This window comes from Protopterus annectens, chromosome 1.part0, assembly GCF_019279795.1.
Source record: "Protopterus annectens isolate FY-2018-M chromosome 1.part0, PAN1.0, whole genome shotgun sequence".
Classification (NCBI taxonomy): Eukaryota; Metazoa; Chordata; order Ceratodontiformes; family Protopteridae; genus Protopterus; species Protopterus annectens.
Window position 1 is genome coordinate 1,865,039,110 of NC_056725.1, and position 26,923 is coordinate 1,865,066,032.

The following is a 26,923-nucleotide window of genomic DNA, read 5'->3' on the forward strand; positions in this document are numbered from 1 at the left end:
TCATCCTCATTGCCCCCTTTTGGCCTTGACAGACATGGTTCCCCTTCCTCTGGTCTCACTTGAAATATTCTCCATGGATATTTCTCATGATCTCCTATCTCATCTATCAGGAATTCAACACCCCAATCTCCATGCCCTCAAGCTGACCGCATGGTTTCTCCACTTCCAGTAATAGTAAGATGTTCCAGGCTCGCTTCTCCAATTCATGACATTATCTTGGCTTCATAGAAGGCCTCCACCAAGAAAGTCTACAGAAGCAAATGGAAAAGATTCTCTATATAGGCTTCCCAGCAGGATATTGACCCTTTTTCAGCACCTACTTTGGCTATTCTTTTTCCTCACTACTCTTTTTAAGGAAGGGGCTAGTTTTTCTGCTATTAAACTTAGTTGGCAGCCATATCCAACTTCCATGCTAGAAACAAATCATTCTCTCTGGCATCTTCCAGATTATGCAAAGCTTTCATGAAGGGAGTTTTTCTCCTTAGACCTCCAGTAAAGGATCCCTCTCCTCCTTGGGATCTGACAGTGGGTCTTCAGGAGGTAACTCTGAATCCCTTTGAACCAGTGGACAAATGCCTTGTGAAGTTTCTTTCTTGGTAAACAATGCTTTTAGTAGCTATCACTTCAGCTAAAAGAAGTTGAGCTTCAGGCCTTGTTGACCGGGCCTCCTTACATTATTTTCCATAAGGATAGGGTATCTCTACGAACCAGCCCTTCTTTTCTACCTAAAGTAGCCACAGGGACTAACAATAAACAGTCTGTACAGTTACCTGTTTCCTTTCCAAACTTTACTAGTAAGGGTGAGTATATGCTGCACCTTCTTGATGTTCACAGACAGTTAACATTTTTATCTTCACAGAACGGAACAAAACAGTACAGGAAGGCTGATCAGCTATTTATATTGTTTTCCCCTAACCTCTTGGGTGAGGCAGTTTTCAAAATTACTCTGGCCAGTTGGATTACTGATTGTATTTCACTGATTTATTCTGAAAAAGGCTTGGATTTGCTTTGTCCTCATAGAGCCCATTCCACTAGATCTATGGTTACTTCATCTGCTTTTTCCTCAAGAACATCCATTGACGACATCTGTGCTGCAGCCACTTGTTCAAAGACTCCGTACCTTTGTTATACATAACAAATTAGCCATTGTCTCCAGAAGCAGAGCTTCCTTTGGTTCAACAGTGCTCCAGCGTGTCCTTCTTTGAGGGCCTCCTGAGAGTTACATAGCTGGGGACTCTGCCTCATTCGTAAGGAAGAATGAAAAGGACAGCATCAGATTTGGAAGTTATGTACTTACCAGAACTTGGCATCTGTGTTGTCCATTTTCATTCTTTCTCACCTTCCCTCCCAACCATCCCGTGGCCTTTCACTCCTACAAGGATCTTTGGATGATATTAGAACCCTCATGTTCCTGGTTTGAGCCTCAGTCTTTTTCGTGTGTGTCTTCTGTCCCTATGACACAGTGAGCAGTAAGGCAGGAAACTCAGTCTGAGGAGTTAGGGATGGCATAGAGCATTGTGGGTAGAGGGAGGAGCTCGAAATTTGGATCCAAATTCTTGTATATGAGGCCAAGTCGGATCTGATGATCAGATCCTAGACCTAATTCTTGAGGAAGAATGAAAATGGACAACACAGATGCCATGTTATGGTAAGTACATAAGTTCTAATTTTTTTTCCCGAGAGAGGGATTTGGGGAGGGGAGTAGTAGTTTCTTTATTCAGGGATGAGCATGAGTTGCAAGTTACAAAGCCATGTTACAGTTGATGTTAAAGCTACCAGAGTAATTTTTTGGATGTGTGCCACATTGCCAGATGCACAAGTATGCTGAGTCAACTGCATACTGTGCTAGGGAGGCCTGTTGTGTAGATGTGCAGAAGGTGTTGCAGAGAATTTTAAAGAGGAAGGGATCAAGGATAGAGCCTTGTGGTACACTGGTGGTGACTGGAAGGTTTGGAGGAGAGTGGACTGCCATTTCACTGACTAATACTTATTAGATCGGTAGCTTTTGAACAATACAAGGGTGGGCTGAGAGATGCCTAGTGAGGATGTTTATAGTAGACGTTTGCTGTGACAAACTGTCAAAGGTTTAGACAAGTCGGGTAATAAGGAGGAGACTAGTTTGCAATTGTCTCTAACTTTACTGACAGTATCTGTATAAGTTAGAAGTGCTGATTTTTTTTTTAGTTTAGCAGTTGTTTTTGAATGCATTTTTCGAGTATTTTGGAGAGGTGGGATAAGATTAGTATAGGTCTAAAGTAGGTAATGTCTGTCGAATTTCCTGCGTTTTGTAGAGAGTTAATGACTTTTCCCAGAGTGAGGAAATGTAGGATTCCTGGAATTATGTATTTATAAGGATTGAGACGGTGGACAATGGACATCTGTTGTGGTATTTTTGTGTCTGTCTTGGCTGGGGTGCCTTCTTTTTGTAGTTTGCATGGTGCCTTCTTTTTGTAGTTTGCATGTCCTTCATAGGTTCGCATGGGTTTCCTCTGGGTGTTTTGGTTTCCTGCGACATTCCAAAGACATGGAATAGGTGGATTAGACACACTGTTGGCCATAGGGGTGTGTGTGTGTGTTGTGTTGTGTGGGGTGTGTGTCTAAGAACTACTGCGGCAGGATTAGCCACCTGACAGTATAAACCTTGGCTGTAGATGATTGTCACTATTGAAGTGGCACCCTAACCCCTTAAGCAAAAATGTGAAAAAGGGGTTGTGAATGGGTAGCTGGATAGATTTTTTTCTCAGAACTATAGGCAGTTCAAATTTCATTGTGTTGTATTATTTGTTATTTTGTGGAAATAATAAGGAGCTTCATTTGTGTTTAAGGCATTTCTGAAAAATGCTAATTTAAATTCATATTTCACCTCCGACTGAAAGTGAGTACCAATTAGAATGCTACCCAGATACAGTGACTATTCATGAAGAAAAATACAGATACAGGTATATATTCTTGCTATAACATTAGATCTTCCAGCTGTAGACTTTATAACACCAGAGCAACATATGCCCCATCCTCGTGTTTTGTAGAAAGATTTTTTTTTTTTATTTGCAAGGAGGTATTCTAGAAATTATACCTGATTTGGTGGGATTGTTTTGATAACTGACTTCCATAATAGGGTGATACTTAGATTTGTGATGCTCTTGAGAAGCCTAGCCATTGCATTCCCATAGTAATTATTAGTCCCTCTGTTTTGCATTAGAGATCTCCAAAGACCAGCAACAACTGTGTATTGGGGTAATTACGTTTCCTCAAATTGTGAGTGATATTGGTGCTAAACCAGGGGTGAATTTACGGATACCCGTCCGTTAATCCAAGTTATGTTTGAATAGAGTAAGAGGAGTTCTCTGCTTTGTATGGAGAGGAAGGTGGTTCCATACAAATGGGATTCTTTGTTGTGTATAACCATCCCTCCAGCATGTTCTGAAATGCACGTTTTGCATTTTAACCACTTTGTGTAGCATCATGCTGCTGTTCTTTCATTTTAGATTATATCTTTCATATGTTTTAGTAGAAATGTGTTTTTTCTTTCAACTGAAGAAGTACTTTATACAACTGTTATTGAAATATTGCTTTCTGGATGGTATTTATACACACATTTACTGAAATATCTGTCTTTAATTTATACACTAGCCTGGGCATGTACAGTCACAATGCATATTTCATAAGTGAGTTGTTCTTTTCATACATAAAACCGCTCCAGGATGTCTGAGTATCAGAATACTGTTTCAGTAGTCTAATAAATTCTGGCCTAATTTGTATTTAGTTTAGAAGTCTTTTGGGGGCTTCGATTAATTATCGTTTGGGAACTCTCCATAGTCATACATTTTGATTTATTATGGTTTTCCTGGTGAACTCTTATTTTTGGTATAAATCATTTTTCTTTGCATGCAGCTGTTAGTATAAATTTGTAGAGGTGTCTGTTATATTGCTGCATAGAAATAGGTACATATATGTTTTATTTAAATATTTTTCTACCCTTAGCCATGGTTAGATACTTGCCAGAGACTGGTGTTTACCATTTCGCATATCACCGTCTTCTGATCTATAGCAGTTATGCTTTGGCTGACTGTACTGAGCAAAGGGCTACTTGTCTGCTGCATGCATCCTAGAGCATGCAACAGCTCAACATTGTATTAGGAAGGAACTTGTATATCTATATGAAATGCATACTTACACAGGGCCTTCATTGATCTATGCAAATAAAGTAAGAGGCCACTGCCTTTGTAATTTCATGGGGGCAGGATAATGAGGGTAGCTGGGAAGCAACCTATATATTAACTGTTAAAAGTAGCTGTATCTTGAAGAAATGTTATGGTATGCATACTTATCCAAACCACTTTCTTTCCATGGTTAGAACTCGAGAAAGTGGGATTACATATTTCATCATAGACTTATTGTATGACTACATGCCACAGATCACCTGGTGAGGTGTACATCTTCAAGTGCAAGAGCTGTAGAGTAAAATAATTTTACCCTTGGTAGTGACCATGAGGAAATCCCAGCCCCACTGGGCGAGGGGTCCCCTCAAATTTGATATGGTGAGTTACTTGTGCGTCTTTTGTTTAAGTTTATGTTACCTGTCTGATCAACTCTAACACTTCTGTCATACTTAATGTTTCAAGGTCCTTATTGCTTTTGCATACGTTACCGCTCTCTCTTACATAGTTATATTCTTTAATCTTTAGGCACTACAGGATAGTCTCTCCCAAGTCCATCTTTTTGTTTGGTCATTATTTATTGCTCTTTGACTCTGTAGATCTCCTGATTGAGCTCTCTTTCTCACAGTCAAACGTAAGACATGGAGTGGTATGCTAATGGGCATCAGTTTACGTAAAAGAAAACTCCACCTTAGAAATAAAATCCTCTATTTTTTCACTCTGTCTGTGTTTTCTGAGTTATTTTAACATCTCAAAATCCCTCTGACTGCTTCTTATAGAATTTAATATGTTTTCTGCAAAGTGGCTGTCAGTGTGGCTTAACATACCAATGTGATCTTATTTTTCTTCTAGCCTTTCTCTTTCCCATAATTCATTTCAAGTCTGCTTTATATGAATCATGCTAGACATAAGGAAATAGCGTATTCCCATTCCAGCAGGAGCGGCCCGTGCTATTGGACTGCCGGACTGCAGCCCCCCCAGCTGTAAAAAAAGAAAGAAAGTAAAATAAAATACAAAGAAAGAAAATAAAAAAAAGATCGCAAGTAGCAGACCTTCGCGCTAGCAGCATTTCCAATATCCAGACTGCTGCTGAACCAGTCTGGAGCATGCGCAGACTGTCTCAGCAGCAGTCCGGATTAAGAAGCATTCATGTGCAGAGATCCCAGAGGTCTATGCAGTTGTAACTGCATAGACTATAACTGGAAAGGGATCGGACTCGGACTGCAACGTCGGCAGGCTGGGAGTCTCGTCGGGGAAGGACATCTAGCGGGGCTTTCTAGTGCTCCAGTGAACGAAGCTATGGAAGGATTTAGTGCTGCAACGGACCTGTCCCAGGTAGTGTGTGTGTGTGTGTGTGTGTGTGTGTGTGTGTGTGTGTGTGTGTGTGTGTGTGTGTGTGTGTGTGTAATGCCCCAGGTGCTACATGGTGGTGGGTAGAGAATAAGGCTTGAACCCTGTACCTTGGGCCCAGGTGGCAAGAGCCTGAATTCCCTACCCACCACCATTTGTAAAAATGTTGCAGATTTTTCCCTCATACTACTTCTGTTTCTCATAATATCTGTGGTTTCTGTATTTTTGTGTCCTTGCAAAGCCAGTAGTGCATTGGTGCAGTGGTAGCATTGTTGCCTGACAGCTACATGTTCTCTGGTTTGATTCTTGGCTGGGGTGCCTTACCTTCTGTGTGGAGTCTGTATGCCCTCCCTGTTATTGTTTCCTCTAGTGCCCTCCCATCTTACAAAGACATGCGTCTGTCTGGAGTGTTTCTCCCTGGGCCTCTGCTAATAATTAGCTTTTGTTCCAAGTCAGACTTTCCTGGTTAACAAATGCTAAAAATGACATGCATTTGAATATCAGACTTCATATTCTTCAGAAAGTGCATGGTAACACAAAAGCTTTTATTCTAGCAATTTTCTAAGTTTATAAGATGGATATTTGAAATCTGTCCCAATTTTTGGGGCTGTATTCCCCCATTATTGGCTTCATCCAGGTTTTGTGCTAAGGTTGAGAGCTATGGTAAGAACTGAAGTCACTGAATGTTTGGGGGCTGTATTCACCCATTATTGGCTTTGTTCAGGTGTTTTGTGCTAAGAGGTCGACAGATGTGCTATGGTAAGACCTGAATTCACTAAATGGTAGCCATTTAAGTTTCTGTCTTCCTCTTTCACAAAACAGCTGATGTTATGTGGTCCAATCTCGCCTACATTCTTACGACTCGGCCAACTTATTTTTCTAGCACAAAGTCTCTAATTGGCTGGGCTAACCTGGTATCCCACGTTGCACTGCTCCATAGCCCCATATCTCGTTTGCCGCTCGTGTAACTAGGACGTGGTCTCGCTTGGCTGTGGCTAAGTAGCTTTAAAACTTCTTTTTTCTCTCTGAAAATTGTGTTTTTTCCTCACAAAAGCTATTTTAATAGCTAATTGCTCTTGTTTAGCATGTGTTGTGGTGTGAGTTATTGTTTTGTGGTATCCCTCTGTTCCTACGGGCTAGGCCCGTTTAAATTAGAGGACCTAGTCCTCCCTCCGTTGTGTAGTTTGTCTGTTCCTGTGAAAGAAAAGCGTTTTGTTCCTCGCTTCTGTGTGTGTGCGTTAGTCGTGTCAAGAATCATTTAAATTAGAGATTCTTGTCAGCAGTTGTTTCCTGCCTTAACCGTTGTTGGACTAAGGTCCTGTTGCTTGTTGTGTTGTGTGCAGTGCTCTTTGATATGTCCAAGGATCAAAAGGAACATAAACCCTCTGGATTTAAGAAGTGTTCTAAATGCAGCTACAAGATGTCCATAACAGATGGACATTCCGTTTGTGTATACTGCCTGGGGGCTATACATTTACAAGAGTCCTGTAGCATTTGTCATGCATTCAGCCCAAGGGTGCTACAGGAAAGAAAAAATAAACTTATACTGAAGGGTCTTCTAAAGCCTTCCTTTGAGGAGTCCTTGGACTCTTCCTCTGGTTTACAAACTAAAGCCAAGACTTCTAAGGCTAAGAAGAGATCTCCGGCTCCATCTGTTTCATCGGAGCCACCAGAGAAGACTACCAAATTGGATTCTACCACCCCGGCTCCCTTGTCCTCGGTGCCGCAGGAGGTAGCTGTGGTTCTTGAATCAGCCTCGGCTCCAATCCTGTTAGAGCCCATTCGGAGCCGGTCACCTAGTGTCAGACAAGGCTCTCCAGATAGGAGATTACAGTCACCTTCTCTCTCCTCCAAATCCTCCAGACTCTCTGATTTGGATGTGGATAGGGTGATCCAGAGGCTCCTGCAGTCGCCTGTTTTGGCAAAATTATTTTCGGCTCCGACCCAGTTGGCTTCGGAGCCAGTCCCGATGAGTGCACCGATGTTTCCTCCTCCGAACACCTCCTTGTCTTCGGAGCCGGAGTGTTCTGCTCCGGGTAATGTTCTGCCAGCTCCGATACCTCTTAAGGCTTTATTGGTGCCGACTGCTCCAACCATGTCGGCTCCGTCCTCTGGTTTCAGAACCCGGGTTTCCTCTGTCGGGCCCGAGGGGGATACTTCGGGACTTTTGTCGGTTCCGTGCCTCCCTCTCGGCGCTTCGGCTTGGGGAACTTCGGCTCCGGTCGTGGCCTTGGAGGTTGGTCGGTCCTCGATTTCAGGGGGACCCGCCTTCGAGGCCATGAGGAGCACATTGACCAGCTCTTCAGTGACATTACCCGGATCGGTCATTCCATCCCCTTCCACACCAGCGAGAGTCTCTGATGTCCCCCTATCGGTTGATGGCGGAGCCCCAAGGTCTGGGGATACCTCTATGAGCGGTCCCCAGCTTTCTGAGGGCCCCTCGGAGTCTGTGCCTGAGGAGCCCCCAAGAAAGAAGTTGTGCAAGAGGAAGCACATAGACTCCCAGGATGAGTCTCTCACTTCTGATACTGACCTCGAAGAGTCAGAGGGGTCCCTCAAGTAGTCCTCCGATGACGTCTCTTTCTCCAACATCCTGGAGATTTTGAGGCAGAGAGGCGGCTGGTCGTCCAAACCCCCCACTGAGGAGGAGTCTGTATTTCTCAAGGCCTTTGGGGCTCAACCCTCAGCCTCCTGGGTGTCTCCACCCTTCGATGAGCTCCTAGATTTCATCTGTTGAAGGGCGTGGGAGACTCCTGACTTGGTGGAACCTGTACCCAGACGCCCTAATAAATTTCTTTCAGCTCCCCCTGGGAAAGAGTTCCTGTCCAAAGGGGTTTCTGTGGATGCCATGGTGGTGGCGGCAGCCACTCAGCAGGAAGTAGCCGAGTCTTCTTCCTCCGTCCATCCTCCTAACAAGGAGTCCAGGAGTATGGATCGGTACGGGAAGCGTACCCTCTCTTCAGCGACTTTCACCTTTCGGTCTCTGGATTATCTTTGTCATTTTACTCGGCTCCAGAGAGATCTCCTTAAAGAGTTAGGAGATACTGTAACGGGTAACGTACCTGAGGCTTTAACACAGACGGTTAATGCCCAGTTGTCTACTCTTGGTTTGATTGTCAACTCGTCCATGAGGCTCATATCTTATGTAGCCAAGGGGGCGAGCAGGGCAGCTAGCTCAGGTGTATCTCAGGAGGCAAGCCTTGATGCGCCAGTGTCATTCCGCGGAGGCCTTCAAATCTTCCTTCACTGACGCCCCCTTTGATGGGTCCTCACTCTTTGGGACCAAAGTGAAAGACACCCTCACCAGATGCGAGCAAGAGGGAAAGACCCTATCTGCCTTAGGGTCTGTTTTTCCCTTCCATCTAGGCCTTATCCCAAGGCTCAGAGGGGAGGAAAAATGTGGTTCAAAAAGTCACAGAAGTCTTTCCCTGCCGCTCAAGGTGAGTCCCCCTCCAAAGGCAGAGGAGGGGGTGGCTATTCTGGGAGATGCCGCCCTAGGGGCAGAGGAGGCCCTCACAATTCGGGAGACCGTGATTCCTTTCACGGGCCTTCCTATCATCGTCCCTCATGTATTATTCCGGAGCGAGTCGGGGGCCGCATTTCGTTGTACCCGAAAGCCTGGGTAAGTATCACTCAGGATCGATGGGTGCTTCGTATAGTTAACCGAGGTTATTCCATCCCCTTGTTGTCCGACCCCCCTCCACCCAAGAGAATCCCAGACGTTCCTCCCAGTCAAAGGGATCATGCAACACTAGAAATTTCAAAGTTGCTGGAAAAAGGAGTCATCCAACCTGTCCCCTCAGACCAGATCGGATTAGGCACTTACTCAAGACTCTTTTTGGTGCCGAAAAAAACAGGGGACCCGAGACCCATCTTGGATCTCAGCCGACTGAATCGCTACATTCTAAAGTCCAAGTTCCGAATGGTCACCCTTCAGTCTATTTTTCCATTGCTGGGAAAAGAAGTATGGATGTGCTCCATCGACCTCAAGGATGCTTACTACCATATCAAAATGGACAGAGCATCCAGGAGTCACTTACGCTTCCGGCTGGGAGCCAGTCATTTCCAGTTTCGTGCCCTGCCCTTTGGTCTCACCACAGCCCCCAGGGTGTTCACCAAGTGTTTGACAGTGGTGACAGATCACCTGAGACATCAAGGATTCCAAGTGTTTCCATACCTGGACAACTGGCTCCTCACTGCCCCACCAGGCATATTTTCATTCAGGCCAGGGAAAAGACCATTGCCCTTTGTCATCAACTAGGAATTACCTTGAACTGGGGAAAGTCTGCCTTGCTGCCCTCACAGCGTGTCACATTTATAGGCGCAGAGCTAGACACCGTTCATATGTGGGCGCTCCTGCCCCAAGAAAGGATAGAGGTGTTGCAAGGTCAGGTTCGCGAGCTGCTACCCCTCAAGAAGGTTCAGGCCAGATGGGTTCTACAGCTCCTGGGATCCATGGCCGCCACCATTATGTTAGTGCTTCTAGCCAGATTACACATGAGGCTTCTACAGTGGCTCCTCTCTGCCCAATGGTCCTTTCAGAAACTTCCCCTGTCCCATTTGATTTGGTGCAAACAGGATCTCTGTTGGTGGCTATGCTCCACCAACTTGAACAAAGGGAACCCGTTTATTCCTATTCCACCGGTTGCCACGCCTCCCAGATGGGGTGGGGGGGCATTATCTTGGCAGGATGGTCCAAGGCATCTGGCAAGATCACGAGGTACATCTGCACATCAATGTCCTAGAGATGAGAGCGGTGTTACTGGCGTTGCAAGCACTGCAGAGCTCTCTCCCCTTAGGGACGATTGCGATTCACTCTGACAACATGTCCGTGGTGTGGTACCTGAACAAGCAAGGGGGGACCATATCTTACCCCCTATGCAGAGAGGCCCATGCGAGTGTGGCAGTGGGCAGTGTCTTCCCGACGGTTCCTAGTGGCAACGCACATTCCGGGGAAGGCCAATGTGATAGCAGACAGGCTAAGCAGATCTATTCTGATGCCTTACGAGTGGTCCCTAAACTGCCGAGTTGCAGAACAGATTTTCAACAGGTGGGTTCAGCCTTGCTGTGACCTTTTTGCCAATCCCCACAATGCCAAGTGCAGCAACTACTTCACTCTGATCCCCCCACAGGGGGAGTCACTCAGGGACGCTGTAATCCACGATTGGCCTCCCGGTCTGCTCTATGCTTTCCCTCCATTTCCTCTGCTACCAAGAGTGATTCAGAAAGCCATTTCCTCGGGAAGCAAGATGATTCTAATTGCCCCACACTGGCCTCGCCAAGTCTGGTTCTCCTTTCTTCATCAGTATGCAGTGGACAGTCATTGGACTCTGGACCCAGCACCAGACCTACTGACACACATGTCGGAACAGTCCCATCCCTCCCTGCGGACCCTCAGTTTGACAGCCTGGCTACTCCACTTCCATCTTTAGTCAGACTTAATCGTTTTTCACCTGAGGTAGTACACATTTTATCTTCTCATAAATCTTCTACCAGGAAGATTTACTCCAGCAAGTGGAAATGATTTTCAATTTGGGCTCAGGACCAGGGACTGGATCCTTTCACGGCCCCCATCCCTGCTCTCTTAGATTTTTTATCCACACTTTTTCAGCAGGGTTCTGCTCCTGTGACCATTAAGGTCCAGCTGGCCGCTATTTCTAATTTTCATACCTCTTACGAACCTTCTCTCATGGCTCATAAACTATGTAAGGCCTTTTTGAGGGGCACCTTGTTGCTACGACCTCCTGTGTCAGAACCCATCATGCCATGGGATTCAAATTTTGTTTTACAGGCCCTGACGTCATCACCTTTCGAACCAGCTGCCACCTGTGAATTAAAATTTCTGTCTTGGAAGACTGCATTCTTAATAGCTATCACATCAGCCAGACGGGTGTCGGAGATTCAAGCATTGTCCATCAAATCCCCATATTTAATCTTTCATAAGGACAGGGTTTCCTTGAGACCTAATCCGTCCGTCCTTCCAAAAGTAACCTCTGCCATTAATCTCAATCAGTCCATTGAGCTGCCAGTTTTCTTCCCTCAATTTTCCAACAAGGCGGAGTTTTAAGTTTCATCAGTTGGACGTACACAGGCAGCTTCAATTTTACTTACACAGGACAAAACAACTTCGTAAGTCTGACCAACTGTTGATGTCCTTTTCAGAAAATAGAACAGGTTCCCCTATTTCTAAGATTACAGTTGCCAGATGGATTTCTGATTGCATCTCCTATGTCTATTCGTCAGCAGGCAGAAAGTTACCATTCCCCGTCAAGGCTCACTCCACCAGGGCTCTTTCCGCTTCAGTAGCTTATCATTCCGTGCTATCCTTGGATGAAATTTGTGCTGCGGCCACGTGGGCTTCTCCCCACACCTTCATTACTCATTACAAATTAGATGTGGCTTCTAGGGGCCGGGCTTCCTTTGGTTCCACTGTTATCAGGAGCATCTTCCATTGAGCCTCCCAGGATAGAGGTGCTGGGGACGCTGTCCCGTGATTAAGAATGTAGGCGAGATTGGACCACATAACATCTAAAAGTTATGTACTCACCATAACGTTTGATGTATGTGGTCCATCTCGCCTCACATTCTTACGTTCCCTCCCACCTGTCCCCCCTCCTGGAGGATTTGGAGGCGACATTTGTCTTAGTGCCCTTTGGTATTGGTTGTTTTTTATTTGCTACCCTGGATAGTGTTCTTCCTTACTGAACTGTGGTTGTGCATGAGGTGTGACAATGGGTTGCTGCAAACTAGATCTGGGGCTATGGAGCAGTGCAACATGGGATACCAGGTTAGCCCAGCCAATTAGAGACTTCGTGCTAGAAAAATAAGTTGGCCGAGTCGGAGCCGATGTTCGGCTCCGAACCCGTAAGTAAGAATGTGAAGCGAGATGGACCACATACATCAAACGTTATGGTGAGTACATAACTTCTAGATTTGGCATTGTGGTATGTTGCTCTGACTGTTTTGCACAGAGTCCTGGGTTTAAGGCTTGGCAGAGAAATGTATGGTGGTAACACAGCATTTTATTTTAGCAACTTTCCAACATTATACAAGCAATGTTGAAAATGTGTCCCTGGTTTTTGGGGTTTTGCCCCCCCCCCTACAATAAACTTTGGCTTTTTCCAGATTTATTTGTGCTGCAAAGTTCAGAGATACAACAGAGTAAGTAGATTTTACAACTAGCTGAGAGCTGCAGGGGAGCAAAAGTTTAGTGCTGCTTATGCTGAGCCTGCTTGCATTGTTAATAGCACAACAGGTAGTATACTTGCTTTTGATGCAGAAGGCTGTGGGTTCTACTCCCACAGTAGATAGATGCATTGCTGATACTGTACTGTGTTGCAAAAGGGGTGGATGTGAAGATACCTAGTAACTATGAACCTATTGCAATATTGCTAGCTTATCATTTTTTTTTTTAGTGTAAGATGGGCAATTTATTCCTCAAGGGTAACGGGCACTTTATTTGTAGATGAAACAATGAAATACAAAGTTGTTTGCTAGCAGTAACCTCTTCATTAGTTACAGATCTCTTTAATGTGGAATTATTTAGATGACTTTTACTTCTTCAGAGATTGTGCATATGTACTGATACTGGTGGACTGTAGAAGTTTGAGTAGACTTTTATGATGGAAATGTTCTGAATGTGGCAGTTATGTCATTACTGGTGCATGCATTTTGTTTCATTGTTTACTGGAAAAATTTCAAAACAAATTTAAAACGCCCTCTAAAACTGTACTGTATTGTACAAGGAATATAATTTAATACAATCAGGAGTGTGTATGAAAGAGCATGTGTATGTTTCATGTGCAAGGGGCCTGTGATTTGAAAACAGCCCAAACCCAAAGTTAATCTGCCACTGGCGAAATGTATTTTCTTTGAATGTGGATTTCAATGCTGTTTTAGTGATTGTGAGTTTTCAAGGGCAGAGAAGTTTTAATGCTAAGTCTGTTCTCATTGTGAGACTGCATTGCTTTGTTTAGCAGATATGATATCTATTAGTGTTTGCGCTGTAAAATGCAAAATAAAACTTTTAAATGAAGTCCAAATCATCACAGAAGTAAAGCAGTATGCATATTAGTGATTATGGTAAATGGGGTGAAATAGCCAAGTAATGGTTCATTGGAATGGCTGTAGGGGGGAAGCTCCATTCGACCATGATTTTGGGGGGGGGGGTCAGCAAACTCAAGACAGCCCCGGCTGAACTATACCTCTCAACTGTCCAGATTTTTGCAGAATTAATAGATTTTTGCTTCTTATTTTTCGTTTGTTCCTCATAAATTTGTGGTTTTCTGTCAAATCATTTAGGAATGAAGTCACTAAATAATGACAGACACTGAGTTTCAGACTTCATAACCTTCAGAAAAATGCATGCTAAAGCAAGACCTGTTATTCGATCAACTGTCTCAGTTTATACAAGAGCAATTTTTAGTATTGTTTATATGTCCCCCCCTATATTTGGCCTTGTCCAGATTTCCTGCATTAACAGGTTGAGAGGTACATGTAAATAAATTGCTTTATAGAATTAGGCATATCCAAACCTCTCAACTGTCCCCGATTTTTGGCTCAAAATGTTGCTCTTCCCCTAATAATCCCTCCGCAAAATGGCAATTTTGGAAGAAAACATGGAGAGTTTACAATTAATAAATAACTGTAATAATCTTTTACTTCAGAAATGCATGTAGATTCTTTTATTTTGTCAGCTGCTCAAGTTAGCAGTACTAATATTAAAAAGTGCCCATTCTTTGACAGGTTCCCAGCTGTATTGTGAGGCTATTTTATATTTTTTCATCACATTTTTGGTCCATTTTTCATAAAATTGTGTTTTTTTGGCAAATTAGTGGCAAATCATTAAAGACTTTTTTGTTGCGTCTTTCAAGACTGAAGTTAGAAAATAATGACAGACATTTCAGTTTCAGATTTCATACCCTTCAGAAAATTCATACTAATGCAAGACCTACTATTCCATTATCTTTCTAATTTTATAAGAGCAATATTTAAAAATTGTCCTTATTTTTGGGCCTTTGTCCCAGTTCTATGTATGGCTTTGTCCAGATTTCTTGCTCTGTGGTTGAGAGGTATGACAAATGTGTCAGGGCCATCGCAGTCAGCCAGAGACATTTCAAATTGTGACATACTTGTTGCACCCCACTCCCCCATGTAGTGACTCACGATGTGTCCAAGCAAGGCAAGGAGCAGTTATGTAGTGTAAATGTGCAGACTATGCCCCCATCCAAGGTAGACACAAGTACTACAATGGTTTTTCATCTGTCCTTGATTTTGCAGAATGTTTTGGTTTCTGTCATATTTTTATACTGTTGATTTATGCTTATTATTATTCAGAAAGTGCCTGTTGCTCTGTGTTTAAGTAGTTGTGCTTTAATGACCATCTGGTAAGCTTGTCTGAGTTTGTAAGATGCAAGTAAGTTTTAATAAGCATACTGTTAAATAATTGCCAACATTGAAAGCCTTTCTGTTGTTGCCATGCAGAGAATACTTACATAACTAGATAACATATAAGCCTTGGGTATTGAAATGCATATGACAGTATTTGTAATAAAGGACAGGATTACATTATTTTAAGAGCTCATTACAGGCTTTACCTGCAAACTAAATAGAATGCCAATCTATCATGTGTGGTCCATATCATGTGCAGTAATCCTTTAAGCAATGTATATTGAGCTTGTTTCCTGTTTGCTTTTCATTTTTTACTTTGATTATGTTTTCCCCATGAAACAAGTAGATGTCAGGCAGCAGGTCTTTTTTGGATAAGAAACATTTTTACAAGTGGGGGTATCACAGAGATTGCTACTTTCAGCATGTTACTTGGTACTTTAATAAAGCTGAATATAAATTATAATTAGAACTGGAGTACAAGGAGAAGTGGTTTGAGTTGAGTGCTGCTTGTTTTTCTTATACTTGATTTTGACTAGCATTCCAGTAATGTATTTAAAAAGTAATTTATTTTTTCATGCCTCACAACCTTTTTGTTTCCATCTAGATATTAAGTAAGCTGTCATGCAGCCAATGGATTGAAACATGTTTTTTTCTTCTACACTTCATTTTGTCTTGATTGGACTCATAATGATGGTTTGGCACCCAGGGCAGAGTATTTAATTAAAGTTACAGTTTTTGTGGTTTTGAGCATAGCCCCTCCCCTTTCTAGTTGGCCACACCCATTCCCATTGACCCCGCCCATTCATGTCTCCTGCAGCTCCCCTTTGATTTGAAGTCACCAGCCGCCACTGCATTCCAGTGACATATAATGGTATTAGTGTCAGTCACTGTCATCTTTATATACTGTCTGTAACAGGACTGCTTCTTTAATTTCTTGAATGGCCCTCATTTGTGTGCATCTCTGTGCTTGTTTTGTAGTATACTTAATTATGCAGCTGCAACCAAAACATTTCCTGAATTGCAGGCCTTTGTTCAATGTATCTTTTGATAGTCCAAGATGAATTGACATCCCCTCCCTCTACCCTTTGGTAAATGTGCACTTTACAAGAATTACAAGAAAAAATATTTTCTGACTTTGTCACAGATGTCTTTGAAACTTCAATCAAGTCATCTTAAAATGTGAAGTAGTATAAACAAGCATTTCAGTACTGTGATGTTGCTTATGTAGATTTGTCCAAAGAGGTGACAACTTCCTTTGAACCACTGACTGATCTAATTGCTCTGTTTTGCTATGAAAGGCATGGCTACATTGGAAGCAGCTGTGAATCAGTGTAAGTTCTCTTCCTCTCTGCAGTAATGACATTGGAAAGCAGTTTCACACCTCTCTGTCTTGTTTATAGCAGCCTGAGCTCCTGACTACAAATTTCTCTATCTATGGTATGTTATGCAAGTGTAGACAAATCCTTCTGCAACTGATGGGAGAAGTTAAGTTTTAAAAAAAAAAAGTGGTTGGTCTTTCCCTTCCTTTGGTATCAAAGAGAGGAAATGAAAGTTTTATAAAGTACAAGCAGATTTTAGGTAACTACACAGTACTGGAATTATATTGTAGAGATAAAAACAACCTAAGAGTTGAGTTAAACTGTAGGAGAAGGAACATTAGCTCACTTCACTAGAGATAAATTGTCCAACACTATACTACCCCCCACCCCCACAAAGAACTCCAGAGAATAAAAGGTGCATGTTACCCTAGGGGTCCTATCATTGTAAGAACACAACAGCTGTGAATGGTGAAGAATGTGTGAGAAGTACATAAATACAATGGGAACTATATCCTTTTTGTAAGTCTGAACATTAATGCCAAATGTATTCTTTCTATCCAGTACTGAAATCTCACTTCAACAGCGCCTTGAGTACATCTCTCGTGCCATCCTCAGTGCCAAAAGTTCTACTGCTGTGTCATCACAAGCTTCAGATGGTGAATTTTTGCATGAGTTGGAGGAAAAAATGGAGGTAAGGAGGCTCTTTATATTATCTGACTCTTTTTGTGTAATAATTAGATGGTTTGACTTGCTCCATCGATGTTTAGGCAGCATGTTGACTCTACTTCAGTAGTGCCAAAAGTCCCTACCTAGGGAGATTTAGCAACTGCCCTTTCTTTGGCAGAGGGAGAGGAAATTCTCAGCACAGGTCAGTTCTCTTACATTTCCTGTCAGGCATCTCTGTTGAAGTAGGCTTATTGGAAAGCTGTCTGGATGTGTTTCGGACAGAACACGCAGAAGCAGGTATTTATGGACACTCTTAACACTTCACAGCATCATGAATATTTATGTAATAAAGGTAAACAATGTTACTCTGCATATGTAGCCACTCTTCCTCAAAAGGATGGAACCTGTCCTTTGCCTTGTAAACATCAGGGTACCATCAAGTTAATTACCCTTTAAATGTGAGATGCCAGCCTATTACATCTGCTAGAGAAGTTGGAAGTCTGTCAGACCAGATGTTACTGCAGCCAGAATAGTTGTTTTGCTGTCTGAACACTGCAGACATTGACTATTTTCAGACTGCTGCCACTGTGCATCATCATGCCTCTCGGTCCCTGCTCTTTGGAATGTAGCAAGAGTTGTTTTAATCATTTAACATGCTTCTTCCATCTGTATACACCTAGAAACAGAGATGCATGTTATAGTAGCATGAGGGTAATTTGTTATTTGAGTATGGGCCTATCTTTAATGGTATTATTCAAGGAACTTGTCCCCCTAGAATGTAATCTTCTACATCACAACTTACAGATAATCTTTGGGTGTGCTTTTGCATAGCAGCGTAGGTGAGAGCATGATAATTGTTGATTTCTCTTTTTCTTGCAAGACCTCTGAAGAATTGTATAGATTAGTTCGATAGTGCCATGTGTTTAACACAACAGAGAACACAGAAAGAAGCATCTCCATTAGAAGTTAATCTGTTAAGGGGGAATGTTTAGGAATACAGTATGGTTGTTTTGGTAACACTGATAAGGATTAGCTCACAGCTATGTAAAGCTAGTACCGCAGGGATATTCAGCAAGAGCAGTAAAAAAGCAGCACATGTTATTTGATAGCAGTTTGAAACAAAAAAATGCTTTTAACATCCCCCTGTGCTGACCATCAGCCTTCCCCTGGTAGGTTTGTAACCCATTTTGTCTTGGGGAGAGAAGAGGCCCAATTCTTCCTAGGGCAAGAGCTAACTAGGAGGAGCCTTCTTCCAGTATGATGTCATAGCTTTCCAACAATTTGATAGCATCTAAATAAATTTTCCAAATTTACAGAAATATTTTTTCACATTTATTGCATGTTATGTATTTCAGGTTGGCAGAATACAGCTGCAGATTCTTGAGGATTTGGAGAGGCATTATTCTGAACACCCTTCGGTGCAAGATGCTATTTCTCAACTGAATTCTGAAATGATGGACATCACAAAGGTAACATCTGACATGTGGAAAACAGAATGTCAACCCTACTCATTTATTTTTATGTTGCTAGAGTTATTTCAGCAAAAATTAGAAAATTATTTGGCATTTGTAGATTTGATAGGGATATGTAACACTAGGCATCATTTTATAATTTGTATTTCATTATAAATTGATGACAGAAAACACTTCTTCCAGCAACAGATTATTTCTTCAACAAGAGCTTAAAACTTTCATTCTAGAAGCCACTTCCCCTTTAAACCTTAATGCAAGAATCTGTTCTACTTATTTTGGGACCTTGTCACTCAGAGAATGCTAAATTTGCCTCCTGGATTCAGCATGCACATCCTACAGAAATATTCTAGTGAAGCTTTGTTCTTTGTATAGTTCTTCAGTCATAGTTCACAGTAATACTATTTGCTGTAAAGACAAAAAATGTAATTTGATGCAATCTCTACTGTAGTTCTTCGTAGACAGAACTTTCTTTTCAATGAGTTTGGTTCTCCAGTATAGTATTCCAATGCCATCCTGATAGTGGGGTCAGCAGTATGGGTAAGTGGGGGAAAGCTGACCATAATGTGTCTTGTATCCTTCAATTGGAATGTGCTAAATTTGCCTCCTGGATTCAGCATGCACATCCTACAGAAATATTCTAGTGAAGCTTTGTTCTTTGTATAGTTCTTCAGTCATAGTTCACAGTAATACTATTTGCTGTAAAGACAAAAAATGTAATTTGATGCAATCTCTACTGTAGTTCTTCGTAGACAGAACTTTCTTTTCAATGAGTTTGGTTCTCCAGTATAGTATTCCAATGCCATCCTGATAGTGGGGTCAGCAGTATGGGTAAGTGGGGGAAAGCTGACCATAATGTGTCTTGTATCCTTCAATTGGAATGTGTGATATTCTTGTGGATGAGCTCAGTGCAATGGTGGACATTATTGTTTATTTTTTTGACATAATTGAAAGATTAGTAATTTTTTTTGGCATCTATAGTGACGTTAAGATTGTACTCTGCTTTACATTTTCTTATAGGGCTCACAAGTTAATTGCTGGTATATTTCATTGTAGTCCTGAGGTAGAGGGATGAGAATTTCTTAATTTCTTTCATTATTTCCCTTCTTTTTTTTAACAGTTTAATGTTTGAATTCCACCAGCGAGTTTTATTCCTAAATTTATCACTGTATTTATAACAGACTACTACTGGCTTTGCTATGCAGCTGATTAAGTGCTGATAAAAGTCATAGGTCAGTACAACAGCCCTCTCTATAGGTCCGTTTGTAGGACATGGTTGGAAATTTTGCCTATGTCTACTACAGGATGAAGTCGCTTTGCCGTGGCGAAGTCATGAAAGACAGTTCCATTTGTTGGGTGGTACCATTAAGCCTGACAGATATTGATTTTTTAGTCTGATTTAACCTGTGATGAGAAGATGTGGGGTGGATTGCAGACAGGGGCTAGGTTGGCAGGGATCACATCCTGGATACTAGAGAATTCTGAGGATAGTTTTACACTTTGCGCCAGCACATTGTCCAAAATATAGTAAATAAACCTCATCAGTGCCCTGACCTAAATAATACTCTTAAAAAATATTCTCATGTTAGATCCCTTCACTCAAAAAACAAATCACTCTTAGAAATTCATAAACCTCAGAGCTCAGCAGGAAACTTCCCCTATTCTTGTTGTATAGCCAAATCCTGGAACACTCTCCCTTTACCAGTAAGACAGACCAGTTGTCAACAGTAATCACATGACAGTAAAGTATAGTCTCAAAATGAGGTGCCCTTTAAATCAGCGAACGCGTAAAATAGCGAACGCTGATTTATCAACCCATTAAGAGGGAAACTTTAAAATCTCGAAGACACGGAACAGTGATTTTTTTTCCCAGGGGAAACAAAAATCACTTGGCCGTTTTTGGAAAACTTTGCCATTTCCTCCACTGTGGTGCGATCTCGGAGTTGGTATATTTAAGGGGAGGGGGTGAATTTTTTTTTTGTGGAACAGCAATTTTTTTCTCCCCTGGGGAAAAAAATCACTGTTCTGTGGCTTCGAGATTTTAAGGTTTCGTTCTTAATGGGTCGATAAGTCAGTGTTTGCTATTTTAAACGTTCGCTGATTTAATATAGACCCTCGAAATATACCTAACTGAATCATGGAAATGCTGTTGTCCAAAACCTGACCTCAGCCTTGAGTTATGATCATAAATCTATCTGTAAATTCCCCTTCGCAGAACATTCTCCTCTAAAAATTCTATCATGGTTACATGCCTCCCATTTTATCATACCCCTTTTCCTCTTATCAATGGCCCAGACTAACACTGTAGGTTCAACTCACAATTTCTCTTAGCAGACGTACTTCTTACTGACTCTTAGGTTATACATTCTTCCTTTTCTGACACCATACTAGAAATTATTTTACTTATTGTTCCTGTGCTGTCAAGTCTTCTGTTGTATGATTCAGACTGTAACTCCATCTCTTCCAGTAGCAGCCTATCTCCGTACAAGGCAAATGGCCACACACACCGCTCTCAACTCTTAATGTATAGAGTACCGTAAACATTGACTCTAACGCATGCATCAACCAACATGGTATGCACAACATTTGAAAGGTCAGCTATTCCGTTTCTACTGGTAGGTTTAGCAAATTCATAATGTATTACAATGAAAGTGCAGTATTATGTCACTATTTTAAAATTGTAACTCAGCTACTGAAGCCGTTATGTTAACTGAGCTCTCTAATTGCAGACTAGCTGCTTCTGTTATTATCCATGTTATGAGTGTATAGATGTAACCTATTTTTTGATTTCAACTTGTACATAACAAACTGGTCTTCACTGAAATTTGTATGCAACATGTAATGCATGTTTATTATTACATTGTATGTATCCCTGCTGTTTGAGCTTTTCTTCCTGAGCCTCCACTAAAAATGGGCCTTTGGTTTAGTTGGGCTTTCCTCGTAATCAAAAAACAAATAAAAATAAAATAATTAAATTAACAGAGTCTTGGAAAGGCTTTTCATATCCATTTTTAGAGGTATAATTGTGCCAGTTAATTCCTGGATAACTGAAGTCCCCAACAATAAAGTCTTTGGTTTGATATTTAAACCATTAATGGTGCTAAGGTAAATATATGATCTTTGGATGGCATTGCTGGAGACCTGTAGCTAGCAATGAAGTAATAGTTGGATTTAAGGGTGCTTTGGATCTCTAGGGGCTCAAGGTTAGGGTTGTAGGTAACTGATAAGAGTTGATGGCTTTTCCAAGGACATGATGGGCAGTAAACTGTGATATAGAGGGGGTGCTGTCCTTGCACCGAAACCATGTCTTCCTGTCAGTAACATTTTAACAAAAGCAACAAGAGAAGAAGCCTAGTATGCACCCACTGCATTGAATTCCCTACCTCATAACCTGTAAGCCCCCAAGAGCAAAGTACATTCAAAAAGGAAAACTTAATTTTCTTAATGTCTAAAGTATTGGTGACACTGGTTCATAACTTCGTATAAAGTAGCTAGCTTGTACCTGTACAGATCACCGTACTACACATTATATACTTGGGTATTTGCACATGTTTAATATTTGATTGTATTATGTAACTATCCCCCTAGCAGTAGGCAGTTGCATTAGGTGTTCTAGGGCAGAGAAGCAGTCAGACTTGGCCACTGGTGGGATGAGAGCAGACTGTTCAGCCACTTTAAGTCATATTGCCAGTGGGTGTTGGACTAGAACTGCTTGGAGGAGTACTCAGTGACTTGAGAGATACTGTGATGGTAGACCCCGAAGATTTATGAATGAAATATTTAGTTTAATTCTTTGAAGTTAGATAGTAGCTGATCGTAGCAGTATTTAGTGAAAAGGCAAAATTAGGCTGTTTTGTACAAAGTAGCCATTTCATGCAACTGCTTCATAGTGTTACAACTCCTAGTACTATACAGGTCATTTGTGCAGACGGCAGAACAATTCCTAGGAGTTGAATGCTGTTGCTTTAGTTTATATTACAAAACACCCCTACTTTTTTGGTTTAATGCCATGGGATCTTTTACATCTTCCAGACCTACCATAGATTCAGGCAAATGGGACCTCAGTTTATCATCTCATTTAAAGGATGTTATATTCAGGAATACAGCACCCCTTCCCCTATGCTGCATTGCAGTCCCAGTATTGGAAAATGAATCTAAGCACCTAGTGTGGGAATAGAACTTAGAGCCTTCTGATCTTTTTATATCAAAGATGAATGTGCTACCAGGTGAGTCACTTATCTTTGATAATTGTTGAATCTCAAAACTAACATCTGTCTCATTTATTAATATCTAGAGCATCAGACCATATTTTCTCTAAAACCGACAGTGATGAATGCTGGTAATATTTTTCTCAAAAATCTGATACTTTTCTCCAAGTTTTTGTCTAAACCGCAATGTTGTGGAACCCCTTGATATCCCAGAATACTGTATTACCCAGTTATTTTTTCCTGTTATGCCAAATATTGTTTTCTTAAAATTAAACACTATTGTAGTAAGATTGTTGAGATGACTTAACTGCAGCTTGAGGTTGTGCGCTAATTATAGGCAGACACTTCCCATGACACATCTTTAGCTGTTGCACTGTCTTTTGTTTCCTTTAAGTATTCCTACCTTCAAATATATGCTATGGTACTCCCACATATAGTCTTGATACTATGCAATAACAATGTTAGTATACAAGTGTAGTTTGAATTCAGAGGCACCCAGAAAGGAATGTTGCAATTAGACACTTTAACTGAAGTTAGAAGCTACTTTTATTTCTAACTAATTTGATAGCAGGCAGAGCATTCTTTGACTTTTATAGCACAGTGTCATTCGAGTTGCTTTTGCCTGGGATAGAACCTAATGATTTCTGGCACTGTAACTGCATTTCCTGGCTTTGATTGCATCACAGTGTTAACAAAAAGCATTATACTAAACAATTGATACCTATATTTATAGTTCCTAGCCTCTCCCTTCTGTTCACAACAGGTAGAGCTTTTTAAGTCCATTATTCAAAGGTACCCGCATTCTTAGTTTGCTAGTGTGGATTACAAGATGTTAAAATTGATGGTTGAATCTGTCATACCCAAACCTGTAACTTAGCTGCTTCACCATTATAGGCACATTGAGTAACCAGAATATTAGAAGATTTGCAGTGGTGGCAGTTGTCAAGGGAAATATTTGTCAGGGAAGTTTCTCAGCATGGAACATGTGCAGTTGCATTCTTTTTTTATGACTAGGAACAATATCCGTTCTTATGCTGAATGTGGTACAGCAGTCGAAAATTCTTTGTCAAGTAACATTTTGGTCATACATGTTTTCACTTAGACAAATAAACCTATTTGTCTTTTCCATTTACTGGCCAAGGTAGGTCAGCTTAGCCTGTAGCCCCTTTTCAGAAGAATCCTAGGGAGCAAATCTCTTGTAGGACAAATTACAGTAACAGTTGAAACAATAACATAAGTATATTTTCTCCAGTATGGCAATAATTATAAAAGTGCAAGTATACAGAATGGAAAAAATACAGTGTTAAGCACATTGTCACTGAGAACTAATCATTTAAGGATAACAAATATATACATCAGGAGAGAGGTCAAATGAGTTGAAGCTGGATGATTATAAAGGAAGAATGGGTTTTCAAATGTCTCATCCACTTATTTAATACAGTAGTGCTATTGTCTGATAAGCAGGTTAGGTCAGTAATTCAGTTCAACTAATTGGTCTCCTTAAATACACAGATGTCACTTTTAAGAAAACTTCCTGCCTTAATTGCAATGGATTGCTCCATTATGCATTCACTAACTCTAAACTACTGAATTATGATTGTGTATGTTTTTCAACTGTTGTATTAAATGTATTGAAAGTTGGAAAGTATGTAAGTTTTTTTTTCACTTGTCACATTTGTTTCTTTGTTCCACAGCTCTATGGAGAATTTGCAGACCCATTTAGGCTCGCAGAATGCAAACTGGCAATTATACACTGTGCAGGTCATTCAGACCCCATCTTGGTGCAGAACTTGTGGCAAGAAATCATTGAGAAGGGTGAGCAGTGAATCTACATAGTGAAAATGAAATTGGGAAAACCACATGAATCTGTTTGATGTTGTCACATGTTAAGCAAAACTAAAAAAAATATGTAGTTTATGCTTTGAACAAAATGCATTTTGTTTGTGAAAGCTTAAAGGTATTGATGTTCCAGGAACCTATCTTGTTTCGTTAATTATGAAAAAAAGCGCAGCTCTTACAGTAGGGTTCTTCTAATCCTGACTGGGTGTATCATTTCAGTTATGCTCAGGTAGATATATCTTTGCTAAGTTCTGTTGCAACCCATTCTACTATGGCAACGACCAGCTCCACTACCTGCTTTTGAAGAGGCGGTTTCCAGGAAGTATGTAATGTTTCGGCATGGAATTATAGCCCTTATTTATATTTGCATTCAGTTTGTATCCAGACCAGGCTTCAGTAGGCCCATCCTTCTTGCTACTTCACATTTTGTAAGACAGTTGTGGTTGAACATGTACCTCACCTACTTTCCTACAGAATAAAAAACAAAATCCTTTGGCTGTGTTGTCACTTCTCCAGACTCATGCAAATAATTCTCTGTGGCTTATCCTAGATTGTTTAGTTACACAGAAACTTAAGCAACTTTTTCTTGGACTGCATATAGAAGACTTACAATCTTCCCTCCCGTCTTACTTAAGAATGAAGGATACATTCTTGTGTTTATATAATTCCTTGCTTTGACGGGCACTCGAGAGCTGGAACATGGTCCCAAAATCGCAATTTGGAGATAGGAAGAGTGCAGAGACAAAGGCCATACTTACTGCAAGTCTCTGAATACACTGGGACCTCATACTGGGATTCCTCAATGGATTTGCATTTAAGAAATTCCCTTCTATTACCTTTCTGCTTTTTTTTTTCTTTTGCACTTTAGCACATGTTCATGCCTCTTGCCAGAGCATGGTATGATGGGGTCTACTTTACATAATCAAACATCCAAATATTCGACTTTCATATGGCCAAAGCCATATGATCGGACATTTGAATGTTCGAAAATGTGAAAAAATAAACAAAAGAAAAAACTAAACAATGCTAGCCAGAGGGCAAGCCCCCCCCTGCACCCCCTACACCCCCTGCTTTTTAAATATGCCAACTTCGAGATCCCACTACATTGCTGTAAAGGGAAATCTTCCCATTCCGCATTCTATGGAAATCCCCATTCAGACCGTTCGAACTTTTAAAAGTTCAATCATATGGTCTCGGCCAAATGAAAGTCGAGCTTTTAAAAGTTCAGCCATCTGAAGGGGGACCCGTATGATGTCGCCTGTTGGGCTACGAGATGATGCATACCACCTATGCCCATAAGTTCCTTTTGCGATTCTCACTTTTCATATGCTTGTCATGGTTGTAGTCATAAGAATGCCAGTGTTTGGTGCACAGTGTCAGGCACACAGTTTTCATGTAGCCTCATGTCACAAGCCAGGACCTACACCAGTATTGTCTCTAGTCATCCAGATAGGTAACGGGTAAATATTCCTAGCCTTCCTTACATTTCATAATATAGTGGCATTTTAGAGTGCCTAGAGATGGAATCGGGAGTTTTCCTTGCTTGATCCCAGTCAGATGCTGGAACTTACGGAGAAGGTATAAGATACAGAGACATAATCTGTTTACACCCTCCTCCTGGAGGCAAATCCATGTCAGAGTTGAGCAGTATGGTTCTTGCATGCTGTCAGCTTCCTCTCAACTGGTCAAGAGTCTAATTCAGGAAATCTACTACCTAGGCATTCCAAGTGAGTCTCTGAAAATATGCATCACTGTCAGCCACCTTGAAGGAGAGGACAGTGAAGTGCCAAGATTACCCCTCTCCTTGTCAAATGGCCATAGCTGTCTTGTGCCTGAACCTTACCAGGGAGTGGTCTTTTGAGTTCCTAACCAATTTTTGTTGATTGTAGTCAGACTCCTCCATCCTAGGTTCTCCCTCGCAAGACTCAGCAGCTCAAATTGAGGGCAATTCAGTAGGATCTTTAGCATCAGATTTCACAGGACAGTCTGTCAATATAAGGCAGTTTGGTGCCTAGTGACATCTTTGTAGGTGCTTGCTAAATGTCAGCAGAAACTCCATGCAGGCCTCTTCTGTCACTATGTTATTTCCTTTTTATCTGAGCAGTGGTGCTCACACACTTGATCCCCTCATATGTTCAGCAAACATGGAAAAGCCCCCCCCCCCCCCCCCCAAGCTGGATGCCTGGCAATAAATGTTTCACTTTGTCATAGAACAGTGACTCATAAGAGTGGGGAGGCTCTTACATTTGAGATGGATAAGGTTGATAAGACTTGTTCCCTACCCTTCAGGTCTCATCCAAATAACCCTTGCTTTGCAGAAACCTTCAGACTCAGGAAGATTTTTTCTTATCAGAAAGCCCACAACTGCAGTACAGTTCACTATACATGAAAATTAGCCACAGGCAGACATCTGCATTTTCTTTCAAACTAGAGTACTTGCACATCCCCAGGATAGATTTGGCATCCTCTCTTCTTGAAGAAATTAGCATGAGGGACCATATAGGGAAGAACAGACCATGTCAGCT

The 26,923-nt window shown here is 41.4% G+C and overlaps 1 protein-coding gene across 1 annotated transcript in view; it reads left to right on the plus strand.

The window, feature by feature from the left end:
- NUP155 (nucleoporin 155) overlaps positions 1–26,923 on the plus strand; it is a 1,504,248-nt gene that overhangs the window by 1,186,470 nt on the left and 290,855 nt on the right. The window contains exons 35-37 of the mRNA XM_044069916.1: positions 16,778–16,907; positions 18,238–18,351; positions 24,254–24,374. Coding sequence (XP_043925851.1) covers positions 16,778–16,907; positions 18,238–18,351; positions 24,254–24,374 — 365 coding nt within the window. The remainder of the gene's footprint in view (positions 1–16,777; positions 16,908–18,237; positions 18,352–24,253; positions 24,375–26,923) is intronic.